General features: G+C 39.7%; 1 protein-coding gene across 1 annotated transcript in view; it reads left to right on the top strand.

The window, feature by feature from the left end:
* The window catches only part of DZIP3 (DAZ interacting zinc finger protein 3), a 135,199-nt gene that overhangs the window by 27,797 nt on the left and 94,411 nt on the right, over positions 1 to 12,991 (top strand). The window contains exons 6-9 of the mRNA XM_028153242.2: positions 5,700 to 5,780; positions 6,896 to 7,020; positions 10,375 to 10,489; positions 12,546 to 12,665. Coding sequence (XP_028009043.2) covers positions 5,700 to 5,780; positions 6,896 to 7,020; positions 10,375 to 10,489; positions 12,546 to 12,665 — 441 coding nt within the window. The remainder of the gene's footprint in view (positions 1 to 5,699; positions 5,781 to 6,895; positions 7,021 to 10,374; positions 10,490 to 12,545; positions 12,666 to 12,991) is intronic.

Raw genomic sequence — 12,991 nt, 5'->3', positions numbered from 1 at the left:
AAGCGTGAAATTCATGATAACAAGCAAATGAACAAAAAAAAAATTTCAGGTGTCGCAGTGTTTATCTCTCGCGCTTCTGAGTGGCAGCCCTATAAATCGATATTGGAATTTCTTCCATATGCAGTGGAATATTTATGAATTTAAGTTATCATAATTTTTTTACAAACCCAGAGATGTCACTAACAAGTCTGATTTTAAAATTGGGTGACTAGAGTTGATATGTGGGATTTGCTTGTATAGACGTGTGGAATGTGGGAAAGGTCCGCCGCTTGCGTTTATAGATGCTTAAGGGTGTACAAAGGGTTAAATAAAGAGAAACTTGATCTAGTAAAAATGGACTTTCCCAATTAGAAATGGAGTATCATGACAAAATCTACTACTTTCTGTCCCTTTATAAATAATCAGCTCCTTTTTCTTCTGATATTTCTGTATAAAAATTGGTACTGCTATTATCAGTTATTGAGTAATCATGTGAGATAAATTTTTAAAAATTTAACAAATTTTTATTGTTCAGATTATTACATTTGTTTCTCCTTTTTACCCCCATAGCTCTCCTCCACCCGGTTCCCACCCCACCCTCTGCCCTTACCTCCCCCCTCACTGTCCTCATCCATAGGTGTACGGTTTTTGTCCAGTCTCTTCCTGCACTCCCCACACCTCTTTCCCCCTGAGAATTATCAATCCACTCCCATTCTATGCCTCTGATTCTATTATATTCACCAGTTTATTCTGTTCCTCAGATTTTTAATTCACTTGATTTTTAGATTCACTTGTTGATAGATATGTATTTGTTGTTCATCATTTTTATCTTTACTTGTTTCTTCTTCTTCTTAAAGAATACCTTTCAGCATTTCATATAATACTGGTTTGGTGGTGATGAACTCCTTTAGCTTTTTCTTATCTGTGAAGCTCTTTATCTGACCTTCCATTCTGAATAACTTTGCTGGGTAGAGTAATCTTGGTTGTAGATTCTTGCTATTCATCACTTTGAATATTTCTTGCCACTCCCATCTGGCCTGCATAGTTTCTATTGAGAAATCAGCTGACAGTCGTATGGGTGCTCCCTTGTAGGTAACTAACTGTTTTTCTCTTGCTACTTTTAATATTCTCTCTTTGTCTTTTGCCCTTGGCATTTTAATTATGATGTGTCTTGGTGTGGTCCTCTTTGGATTCCTTTTGTTTGGGGTTCTGTGTGCTTCCTGGACTTGTAAGTCTATTTCTTTCACCAGGTGGGGGAAGTTTTCGGTCATTATTTCTTCAAATAGGTTTTCAGTATCTTGCTCTCTCTCTTCTTCTGGCACCCCCATTATTCTGATGTTGTACGCTTGAAGTTGTCCCAGAGACTTCTTACACTATCTTCAAATTTTTTTATTCTTTTTTTCTTTTTGCTTTCCCAGTTGAGTGTTTTTTGCTTCTTTGTATTTCAAATCTTTGACTTGATTCTTGCGTTCCTCTAGTCTGGTGTTGGGTCTCTGTATAATATTTTTTTATTTCAGTTAGTGTATGTTTAATTTCTAGTTGGTCCTTTTCTCATATCCTCGAAGGTCTCGCTAAATTTATTGGCCTTTTCTAGGAAATTCTTGAAAAACCTTATATAACCGGGTTTTGAACTCTATATCTAGTGATTTGTTTTCCTCCATTTCTTTCATTTGGGATCTGTTTTTTTGTCTCCGCATTTTCGTTGCTTCACTGAGTTGGTAGGGTGGCTTTGTGTGCTAGGTGTCCTATATGGCCCAGTGGGTCGGCCTCCCAGTTACCTAAGGTGGACACTCTTGGTACACCCCTTTGTAGACTGTGTGTACAGCCTTATTGTAGTTAAGCCTTGATTGTTGTTGGTATCACTGGGCAGAGTTGACCTCCAGGCCAATTGGCTGTGAGGACCCACTGTGCTGGAGAAACACTTATGGGGCTGGACTTGTTTCACTGGGGCTTTGGTGCTCACTGAGTCTGCCTCTTGAATGTGTCACTTATGGATGGGAGTAGTTGAAATCTGGTGTCATCTCACACTGACCATTAGATACACTAGCTTCTGGATCTCCAATGGGGTGCAGGTAAGCTACTGTATGAGGCCACCCAGCAGGTGCTACAGTGAGAACTACAGTTTTCTCCTCTTTGCTTGGGGTTTGGAGATTTTGGAGCTGTCTGACCAGAGCTGCATTTTGTTAGGTTAATCTGCGATAGGGCAGGCCATTTATATGCAAAAGATGCTGCGCAGAGCTTGGGTGGGTTTGTAGATTGTGTGGGGCGGGATCAGGGAGTCACTAGGCTAGGGCGTGGCAAACAGCGATGGCTGACAGTCAGCCATCTCTGCATCTCCGCGTTTCCAAGTCCCTGCGTACCGTGCCCCAGCGCAGTAAACAATGATTGCTGGGCCCACCTCTGCAAGAAAGTCACCCTCACTTTCCGACCCGATGGCAGACAGTCCAGCTTCTCCTGTAGGAGTTTGGGTCCCCAGCGTCTCCCCAGAAACTGGAGTTCAGAGTAATTGGGAGCTTGTCTCCCTTCAGGTTGAAAAAAGCAGTACGCCCAGTCGCCTGCCACCAGCCAGATTCACGCACCTCCGTACCTCAGATTTTCAGCACTTGTGCATGGCTCATTGCTCTTTTCTCTTTCCTTCTAGTTATAGAACTTCCACTCAGCCAGCTTTCCTGTGGTTCTGGGTGATAGACGTTTTGTCTTTTAGTTGTAGTTTTGAAATTGTTGTGCAAGGCAGCAGTTTAGGTATTTACCTATGCCGCCATCTTGGTTTCCTTTATGTGAGATAAAATTGATAAGCTATAATTACATGTTTAAGATCAAATGATACTTTATAAATAAATAGGAAAATATGAGAAAAATAAACCTTCCATTCAAAATTAGAATCAGTACAAGATGGTAAAAGGAAAAATTAGTTTTTAGAATAATATGGATCAGTAAACTTAAGTTTTACACCCATGCAGATGATGTATTAGAGTTATCCTCAAGAAAGGACAACCCAGCAACACAAGATAGCGTATAGCATAAGATACCAAATTCTATCTATATATATAAAAAGGCAGTTATCATGACAACTGAAACAACTGGTCAACCAAACAGCAGGCTGCATGGGGCAACCAGAACAGCAGGGGGGCAGTGAGGGACGACCAAATGACTGAACAGCAGGCTGCATGGGGCGATCAGGCCGGTAGGGAGGGCAATGTGGGGCGACCAAATGACTGAACAGCAGGCTGCATGGGGTGCCCAGACCAGTGGGGGGACAGTGAGGGTCGACCAGGCCGGCAGTTGTGGGGGAGCAGTTGGAGGTGACCAGGCTGGCAGGGTGGGGGGGACAGTGAGGAGTGACCAGGCTGGCAGAGTGGGGCAGTTGGGGGTGATCAGACTGACAGGGGAAGGCAGTTAGGGGTGACCAGGCTGGCAGGGGCGCAGTTTGGGGCAACCAGGCCAACAGGGGAGGGCAGTTAGGGGTGACCAGGCTGGAAGAGGGGGCAGTGAGGGGCGACTAGGCTGGCAAGGGGGACAGTTGGGGTGATCAGGCAGGCAAGGGGGGCAGTTAGGGGCGACCAGGTCGGCGGGGGTGGCAGTTGGAGGCGACAGACCAGCAAGGGGGGGTCAGTTAGGGGCGATCAGGCTGGCAGGCAGAGGTGGTTAGGGGGTGATCAGGCTGGCAGGGGTGGCCAGTTGGAGGAAACCAGGCCAGCTAGGGGGGCCACTAGGGGTGATCAGGCTGGCAGGCAGAGGCTATTAGGGGGTGATAATGCTGACAGGGGGGCAGTTTGGGGCGATCAGGCAGGCAGGCAGGTGAGCAGTTAGGAGTCAGTGGTCCCGGAGTGTGAGAGGGATGTCCAACTGCCAGTTTAGGCCCGATCCCATAGGATCGGGCCTAAACCGGCAGTCGTACATCCCCTGAGGGGTCCCAGATTGGAGAGTTTGCAGGCTGGGCTGAGGGGATATCTCCCTCCCCCCCACCCATGCACAAATTTCACGCACCAGGCTTCTATAGTCTATAATAGTAAAAGCGTACTATGCTAATTAGACTACACGATCTTCTGAACAAAGCTGGGTCTACGAGACCCAAGGCAAGCATCTGCAGCTGCGAGGCCAAGCCCCTTGCATGGATGTCATGTATCAGGCCTCTAGTCTACACTAATAAAAGAGAAACATGCAAATTGACCGTCACTCTGCTATGCCCACCAACCAATCAGGAGGGAATATGCAAATTAGTAGGACAAAAATGGCGGCCGCCCAGCTGCTCCAGGTGCAGAGTGGCCAGGCAGGGCAGGACGCCTGCTATGAGAGGGAGAGTGGAGGGTGAAGTGATCTTCCGGAGCAGCATTCCGGCGCAGCGAAGACAAAGACTGCAGATTCCAGCAAGGGTCTGCAGCAAAGACGAAGATGGCAGACTCCAGCCTGAGTCTGCAGCGAAGACGAAGATGGCAGACTCTGGTTGGAGTCTGTAGCGAAGACGAAGGCAGCAGACTGTGGCTGGAGCCTGCAGCAAAGACGAAGAAGGCAGACTCTGGATCCCGGGTGCCAGAGGAAAACTGGTGCTGGAAGCCAAGGGAAGGAAGGCCTATTGCACGAATCTCTTCATGCAATGGGCCTCTAGTATTATAATAATGTACAAGCTCACAGAACAAACATTCTTACTTAGGACCCTCCGGAATAGGGTTCTAGGAGGTGGTGGACACCTCCCTAGAGTCCTAGATGGATTTAAAAGAGGGGCAACAAAAATACAACAAAGTGTCTATGAATTTGATTTTTCTCTCCGGAAACTCAGTGCCCAAGGTTTTTATTGGGGGTTGGTTATGTATGCACCCTCTGCCTAGGATATATAAAAATTCCCGACTCCCAGAGGAAACTCCCAGGTTTTCAGCATAAATCACTTTATTTGCACAAGCAATTTAGGCACAGTGAGCCAAACCTTATCAGAGAACAGTGGGAATGCTCCTGAAATCCAGGTTCCAAGACACCCATAAAGAGTCAGTCTTGCAAGCAGGCCTCTCTATGGATAGCAGTCAGCTCTGCTGACTTTTAGGCATGGTGTGTATAGTTCTGTGCCATTTTATTGCCAGTGTTTGTGTAACCACTACTGCAGTCAAGATAAAAGAGCACACATCGCTACAAAAATCTCTTTTATGCTACCCCGTTATAGTCACATGCACCCCTTGTCCTCCTCGCTCTCCCTAATTACCAATCTTTTCTCCATCTCTATAATTTGGCATAGATCAAATTATAGATGAAGGAAATAGCCTCATGTTTTAATTTTTCACTGAGGAAGTGACAAGCTTTATGTTTATACTGTTAGAGCGAAATGCACACATGGACAATAAAATACTTTGATTTAAGAGATCATTGTATTTTTTAAGCTTGATGGTAGATACATGAGTGTTCATTATATTATTACCTAAAGTGTTTTGATATCTGAAATATAAATGAAAGAATTTTGCAAAAGGTTTAGTATAACAAATCTTAATGGCATTTGCTTTCATTTTCTTTAATCAAACTCTCATGTTTTATTTCAGGATTATTGACTATCCTCTTCTTCTGGGTCAAATTATCAAATACATCTAAAATGAATTCTCTATTATTAGATGATTGATGATATAATAAAAATTTCACTATTTTTAATAATAATTAGACCTAAGATATTTAACTAATCTTGCTAAATTTTAAAGTAGCTTAGTCTAAATAACCAATTAAAATATATTTTATCTTTTTAGGCACATCAGATTAATATTGGTTATTATTTGACATTACTGTTTTTGTATGGAGTAGCACTCACTGAAAGAGGAAAGAAAGAGGTATGTAGCATTTGTTATTTGCCTATTATAAGTCTTTTTACATATACTGACCTCATTTTAACAAATTAAAATGTTGATTTTTGAAATTCTCTAAAATTGATACCACTCAGTAACTTTTCTTTTATATAGTTTTAATATAGTATAGTTATGCCAGAGACTATTTTGTGAAATAAAAAATGTTGATGGGGAAACATAATTTTAGCTTACAACTTTAGTTATTTTATTTATCCTTTAAATGCTTACCATTTGTGTAAAACAAAATTGTTTAGCATCTTTCACTTATACAATACATTTTAATACATTTTCTAGTATAGCTTAATCTGGCTGGTCCTAATCTTACCCCTTGTAAAATATGAGTTATACTTTAAATTTTTTGTTGAATAAGGTGAAGTACAAAAAGTGAAAATCAGGGCGTTAACTAGGTGATTTCTAAGAGTTCTTTCAAATTTAACATTATCTTTTTATGTTTTTTAATGATTTCTCATATTTTCTTTGCAATCTTGATATTTGTCTCTAGAAATCTATACTTTTTACTTGTTATTTGAAAAATTAGGAAGATTTGTGCTCCAATTACAAAGAAATTTAGTAAGAATTATAAAGTATTAGCTAGTAATATTTGCCAGTTTTACAAACAAAAATTGTTATTGTTTTTCTTAATCCTCACCTGAGGATTTGTTTTTATTGATTTTTAGAGAGACAGGAAGGGGGAGTGAGAGAGAAAGAGAAACATTAATGTGAGAGAGAAACATCTGTCAGTTGCCTCCTATACTGGAGATCGAACCCACAACCTAAGTATGTGCCCTAACTGGGAATCGAACCCACAACCTTTTGGTGTATGGGATGGTGCTCCAACCAACTGAGCCACCAGACCAGGGCTATTGTTGTTTTAGTGTTCATTTTGAAATGTTGGTCAAAAAATACCTTAGTTTGTTTTACATATTTTTAGCATACATGACCACCTACAGCGATGCTAGGATTAGAGATATGAATAAATGACCAAAAGACTGGACAAATATTAAAGTTTCCCTAATTTCTCAAGTTTGGAAAATATTTGTTTATTGTAAAAGAAAAAAAAAGTCTTTACATTAGCCAAACTGAGTTTTATGTTCCTACAGGATTATACAGAAGCTGAGAATAAGTTTCTAGTGATGAAGATGGTGATCCAAGAAAATGAAATTTGTGAAAACTTTATGTCTTTAGTTTATTTTGGACGTGGTTTGCTTCATTGTTCTCAGAAAAGGTAAGGATTTTAACTAATGGGTAGATCTTCCCTGTCAGCTTTCTGCATTGTGAAATGGGAATAAAGTTTGCACAATATATAGGGTATAATAACATTTATGCTGGATGGATTTTTTTCTTCTTTGTCTATTTTTTACAGATAGTAATTTCTTTAATGTACTTGAGAATATTAAGTATCAAACTTAACAGGTCGTGACAATAAGAGGCAGTATAACATAGACATTGGGATATAGGCATTGGAGTCTGACAGACCTGGGTTCAAATACATTTTCTACCGCCTACCAGATCTTTGATTTAAGGAAACTTAATGTTGGTTAAGCCTTATCTTTTTTCTTATTTGTCAAATGGAACTAAAAGTAGTGCCCACCTCATAAGATGTTGCAGGTAATTAACACAGTGCCCAGGACACAGAAATGCTATATTAGTAAATAAATGATGGTTGTAGTTTTTAATATTATCACTACTTGGAATAGGTGTTTAAGGTATAATAGAATTAATAAAGCATTGAAAATGTCCAAATGCTGAGTTTTGGGAGAGTAGGGTATTATATATTTAGTTAAATTGTACAGGGTAATCTATATGGACTAGCAGTCTGTTCACTTCCTATTTGGAGATCCTTAGCCATTTGTAACAGCATTCATTTTATTTGCTAAGCATTTATCATATTCTAGAAACTTTGCTAGATTTGGGGATATAATTATTTACAAAGTAGTTCCTATTCCCATGTAACTGATAATATTATAGTATTAATCAAATAATAACTTGTGCAAAATAATTATAAAATGTTATAAAAAACTATGAAGGAATATACAGTGAACAATAAAAAACTTCTAGAGCCCCAGTCTGGTTCTGGGAATCAGAAGTCTCTCTGAGGAAATAATGTTTAGCTGAGATCTGAAGGGTGAATTACGCAAAGTTTACTTACACAAATCCATGTGAAGGATTACTGCTTGGCCCAGCCATCCTATATAATAAAAGCCTAATATGCTAAGTGTCTGGTCCTCTGGTGACCGGTTAATTGTTCAACCAGTCAAAGCGTAATATGCTAATGATATGCTAAGGCTGCTCAACCGCTCGCTTTGACGTGCACTGACCACCAGGGCGCATACAGTTGACGGGTTGACTAGTAGCTATGATGTGCACTGACCACCAGGGAACAGACGCTCCAACTGGTAGGTTAGCTTGCTGCTGGGGTCTGGCCAATCGGAACTGAGCAAGATGGGCCAGACAAGCCCTGGAGCCCTCCAGCGGTCCCTTCCCAGCCTCGATCTTGCACTGGTGGGGTCCCTCAGCCTGGCCTGTGCCCTCTCACAATCCAGGACCCCTCGGGGATTTCGGAGAGCCAGTTTCAGCCCAATCCCACAGGCCACTCCCCTTGGGACGGCACCAGATGCAGGCTCACAGCTCTCCTGATTGGGACTGATTGGTGCGAGCTTACAGCAGGCATAGTGGGGGGCCAAGATGATCAGGAGCAACAGGTAGGAATTGGAGGAAGTGTTGGACTGTGGGTTTTGGCTCCGTCCCCGCAGGCCACCCCGGGGGCCCCTACCCATGCACGAATTTCTGCACCAGGCCTCCTGTTGGATCCATAAAAGCATCACTACCTGTTAGTTCCCGGATTCTTTGGTTTATCTTCTATCCTTTGGCATGCTTGCTTTTTACTAAGGTATCCAGAAGATTTCCTACTTTCTGTTCACTAGTCTGATGTCATCAATACCAATGAACAGTGCAATGTTTTGTAGAATGTCAGAATGATAAAAATTGCTCTAGTTTATATTGTGGAGAGACTTAACAGCTCTGAGACAAGAAACAAATGTATATTGCTGTCCTTCCCTCAGATATGTAAATGACTTTTTATTCTCTTTACTTATGGGCATTGGAGAGAATCCATTTTCCAGATGGTTGACACTAGAAAGTCCATTATATAGTATCATTTCTTATTGCATTAATGGATGGAGTGTCACCTTGGTCTTTCCAGGGCAACAGTCGCCAACCAGTGGTCCGCGAACCACTGGTGGTCCGTGAGGTCCGAAAGGTTGGTGACCACTATTCCAGGGGACATTGTCTAGTGTGGACTCTGTGGTCTTATGTACTAAGTCCTTTCTAATATCCTCACCTCTCTGAGCTTTCTTTTAATACTCTGCCACGAAATTTCCAGCATTTCCACCTCAGTTACGATAGGCCATTGTTATGTCCAAGCTTGAAATAACCTTCTTAAGCAGCATGGAATTAAATCTTGAGTTATGGAAGTTGTCCCATGTACACATTTCCCTATTCAGCTGTATATTTGTCCACTAGTTCAGCACTCTTAAGGTTCACTGCTACACATGTTCTAGTTACATACTAGTCAAGTTCTGCAATTCTCATGATGAATAAGCTTTTTTTTTTCCTGGGCAGGGACTCTGTGTTCCCATTTGGACTTTGCCTTTATGTGATCCTAGATATACAGTATTAGTCTGTAGGCAATGAGTAGAGAGGAAGGATCTTGAGAAGGAAGGTATCATCTTTTGAGACATGTACTCCAAATGATATTTTTGTCTGGTCCCTAAATAAAGGGAATCTGCCCCTCCTAGCAAGAAATAGGTCTTTGCCAGTCAGAGGGATCATGAGAACTTAGGGATTCATTGTTTCTAAGCATATTCACCTAAATGTCCCCATTCCAGATCTCAGAGTCTACTTCTTTTCTGTCAGAGCCCCGATTTCCACATAATGGTACTGTTGAGGCTGTGCTTTTGGTTTTTGCTGTTGTTCTACCCTTGTGATTAAATACTGGGCCTCATTTTCAGCATAGTTTGTCCTTATAATTAGGGTTGGTAAGGATTCTTTATATATTACCGTGGAGGCCTTTTACCCTGCGTTGATAATAGTAGTCCCATCAAGGTTATGCATTTCATCTCTTTTATGGTTTGCTGCACCTTGTGATTAAACCTGGGACTGATTTTTTAACACAGATTATATTTCCCCAATATATCTGCAGAGGATTAGGGTCTCTTTAAATGCCACCATAGAGGCCTCTATCTTTCACAGTGTGTCTTGAGTCAATAGTTGGCTGACCTGTGCCTGTCATTCTCTTTCTTCAAGGCTTCCAAGACAGTAAACAAAAGCCAGTCAACTCTACAATCCCTTTAATTACCATGGTCCCCATACTGTTCAAGTGAGCTACTACATAATCAATTGTCTCCCCTTCCACCTGTTTTTCATCCCAATCTACCACAGGTGAGAATCCTAGTATTTGTATTTCTATAGCATGCCAGAGGTTATCACTACCCTACTTATCACACACAAAAAAGCGTTGTCTTATTTTAAACTATTTAGTTACAGTGTCACAACTAACCGTATTTAAAATGCCTTGCAGATATAATGGAGGACTGCTAGAATTTTATAGAAGCTTACAAGAAATAAGTGATACAAATGATCATTGGTTTGACATAGATCTTGCGGAAGATGAAGATTTCCCTACAACTTTTAAAGTAAGCAATTATTTAAGAATAACATTTCATTTCTGACTAATCAGAATCATCTTTGATAAAATGCAGTTTATCTTAACTATGTCATATTCATAGGAAGCACATTCTTTAATTGGAAATTAGTGTTTTTTTTTATGAGAAACAACCTTGATTTCATTACATAGTGCAGAATGTATGATTCAGCGAGTAGAGAGAAGTGAAGAGGCTATATTAGCATTTTCAAATAACAAGATTAAAAGCTCTACTAATCTAGCTCTTCACAAGGTTAGAGCTAAATGCAATAGTTAACTTTTTTTTTCAAATTATACTTAACCATTTTGTTGTTGATTCTAATTTTAAAAGTACTAAATGCCTCAGAAAACTGAAAAATGTAAAAATGCCTGAAGGTAAAACTAAACTTTGTTCATATTTCTTTAAATGGAGAAGCCACTGTTAGCATTTTCATTTATATATTTCCAGATACTCATCCTGCTGTTGAATATTTTGTTTATCCTAAACATTTTACTTTTTCACTATATGTAAAGTGATCTTTGTGTATTTTTTACATCATTTTCTCAGGATAAATTTCTAAAAGTGGAATTGTGAAGCAACTGTCCACACACTTGTAAAGTTGCTGAGATATATCTCCATATTTTCTCTCAGAAAGTTTATAACAGGTTATAGTCTTAAGACACAGTATGAGAGTTTTTATATTTCCACATACTCTGGGTATTCTTTATTTTTTGGATAATTTTTACCTATTTGATAAGTCACATTGATCACTTTTTAATTTGTTTAATAAGAACATTAACAACAAGTTTCACTTGGTTAGTGTTTGAATGACATAACTTCTTTCCAGACTTTTACTTTGAACCTCTTTGGATCCTTATATTTTACCTGACTTTAAGGCCAAATGCATTCATCGAAATAAAAAGAGATGTTTCATTAAAACACACAATTCAATTTTTCAGGAAGCTATAGCAACTCAAAATTTATAATATAGCCTCAAAATAGATGGGACAAAAACTGATGGAACTGAAAAGAGAAATAAAAATTCCCAATCACAGATTATTTGAATACTAGAGGCCCGGTACACCCTGCACCCTCTCTAATCCGGGACCCCTCAGGGGATGTCCAACTGCCGGTTTAGGCCCGATCCCTTGGACATCCCCCTTGCAATCCAGGACCGCTAGCTCCTAACTGCCCCCCTTGCCAGCCTGGCTGCTCCCAGCCTGGTTGCTTCTACCCCCAGCAGCCTGGTCACCCCCAACTCCCCTCCATGCTGGCCTGGTCACTCCCAACTGCCCCCCCCCCAGCGGCCTAGTCACCCCACCCACCCTGCTGTTCAGTCATTTGGTTGTCCCTCACTAGCCCCCCTGCTGGCCTCGTTGCCCCACACAGCGTGCTTGTTCAGTCATTTGGTCATCCCTCACTAATGCCCCTGCCGGCCTGGCCTGGTCACCCCATGCAGCCTGCTGTTCAATTCTTTGGTCGTCCCTCAGTAACCCCTCAGCTGGCCTGGTGGCCCCACACAGCCATTTGTTCAGTCGTTACTGTGACGGAGTCCCAGACAATTTGCATATTTCTCTATTATTAGTATAGATACCTGTCTCAGTAATCAATAGAATAAGCAGATAATTTTTGGCATTCGTCAGGATAGTTATATGAATTTTAAATCTGACCTAACATAGTAATAATTTTATACATTTTTTTAAAAAAATTAACTTCTATACTTATCTAAAGAATCCCTACTTGGTCGTGGTTATTTTTCTATTTTCTCCTTCCTTTAAAATATTTTTCTTTATTATCCTAATATGTTCAGTGAATTTTTATGCATACATTTTTCCTTTCTCCATGTTAATATTTAGTAAGAAATCCAGTATTTCTATTTTAGCACCTTCCTATCTATTGTTTACTTTGAATGAGGAAAATATATTCTATTACTTAAAAGAATTCATACAAATGTCTTCAAAAAAGTATTTAACTTAAATTACTTAAAATTATGTATGCTAAAATATTGGAAGTGATACAGTCTTATTATTACTAATTCATGAGATTTACTTTTATTTTTAAAATCTAGGATCTTCTCAATAATTTTATCAAGACAACTGAAAGTAATATAATGAAGCAGACCATTTGCAGTTATCTAGATTGTGAACGATCTTGTGAAGCTGACATTTTAAGGAACACCAATTATAAGGTACTATAATTATCAGTTAACTGAATATTTAAAAAATAAACTTAGATAAAAATTGTTGTATTATGCATCAAAATCGTATTTAAAAAGAGTACTTAGTTTAATAACAGTGATAATGCAGTTGAGAAGTTGTTTGAGTATCTCTAAGAATTAGAATCCTAATACCCTGTGAGTCAATAAAAGAATGAATTGGTTTTGTTAAGAGTTTTGTAATATTCACATGTCTCTGAAGTTATAATTAATATTTCTGCTATCATACAGTGGAAATTATCTAAATAGTCTTTATAGTTAGAAATGTTATTTTATTTTCATTTATAAATTTATTTTAC

This window comes from Eptesicus fuscus, chromosome 3 (genome assembly GCF_027574615.1).
Source record: "Eptesicus fuscus isolate TK198812 chromosome 3, DD_ASM_mEF_20220401, whole genome shotgun sequence".
Classification (NCBI taxonomy): domain Eukaryota; kingdom Metazoa; phylum Chordata; class Mammalia; order Chiroptera; family Vespertilionidae; genus Eptesicus; species Eptesicus fuscus.
This window is presented reverse-complemented; position numbering and strand designations above follow the sequence as displayed.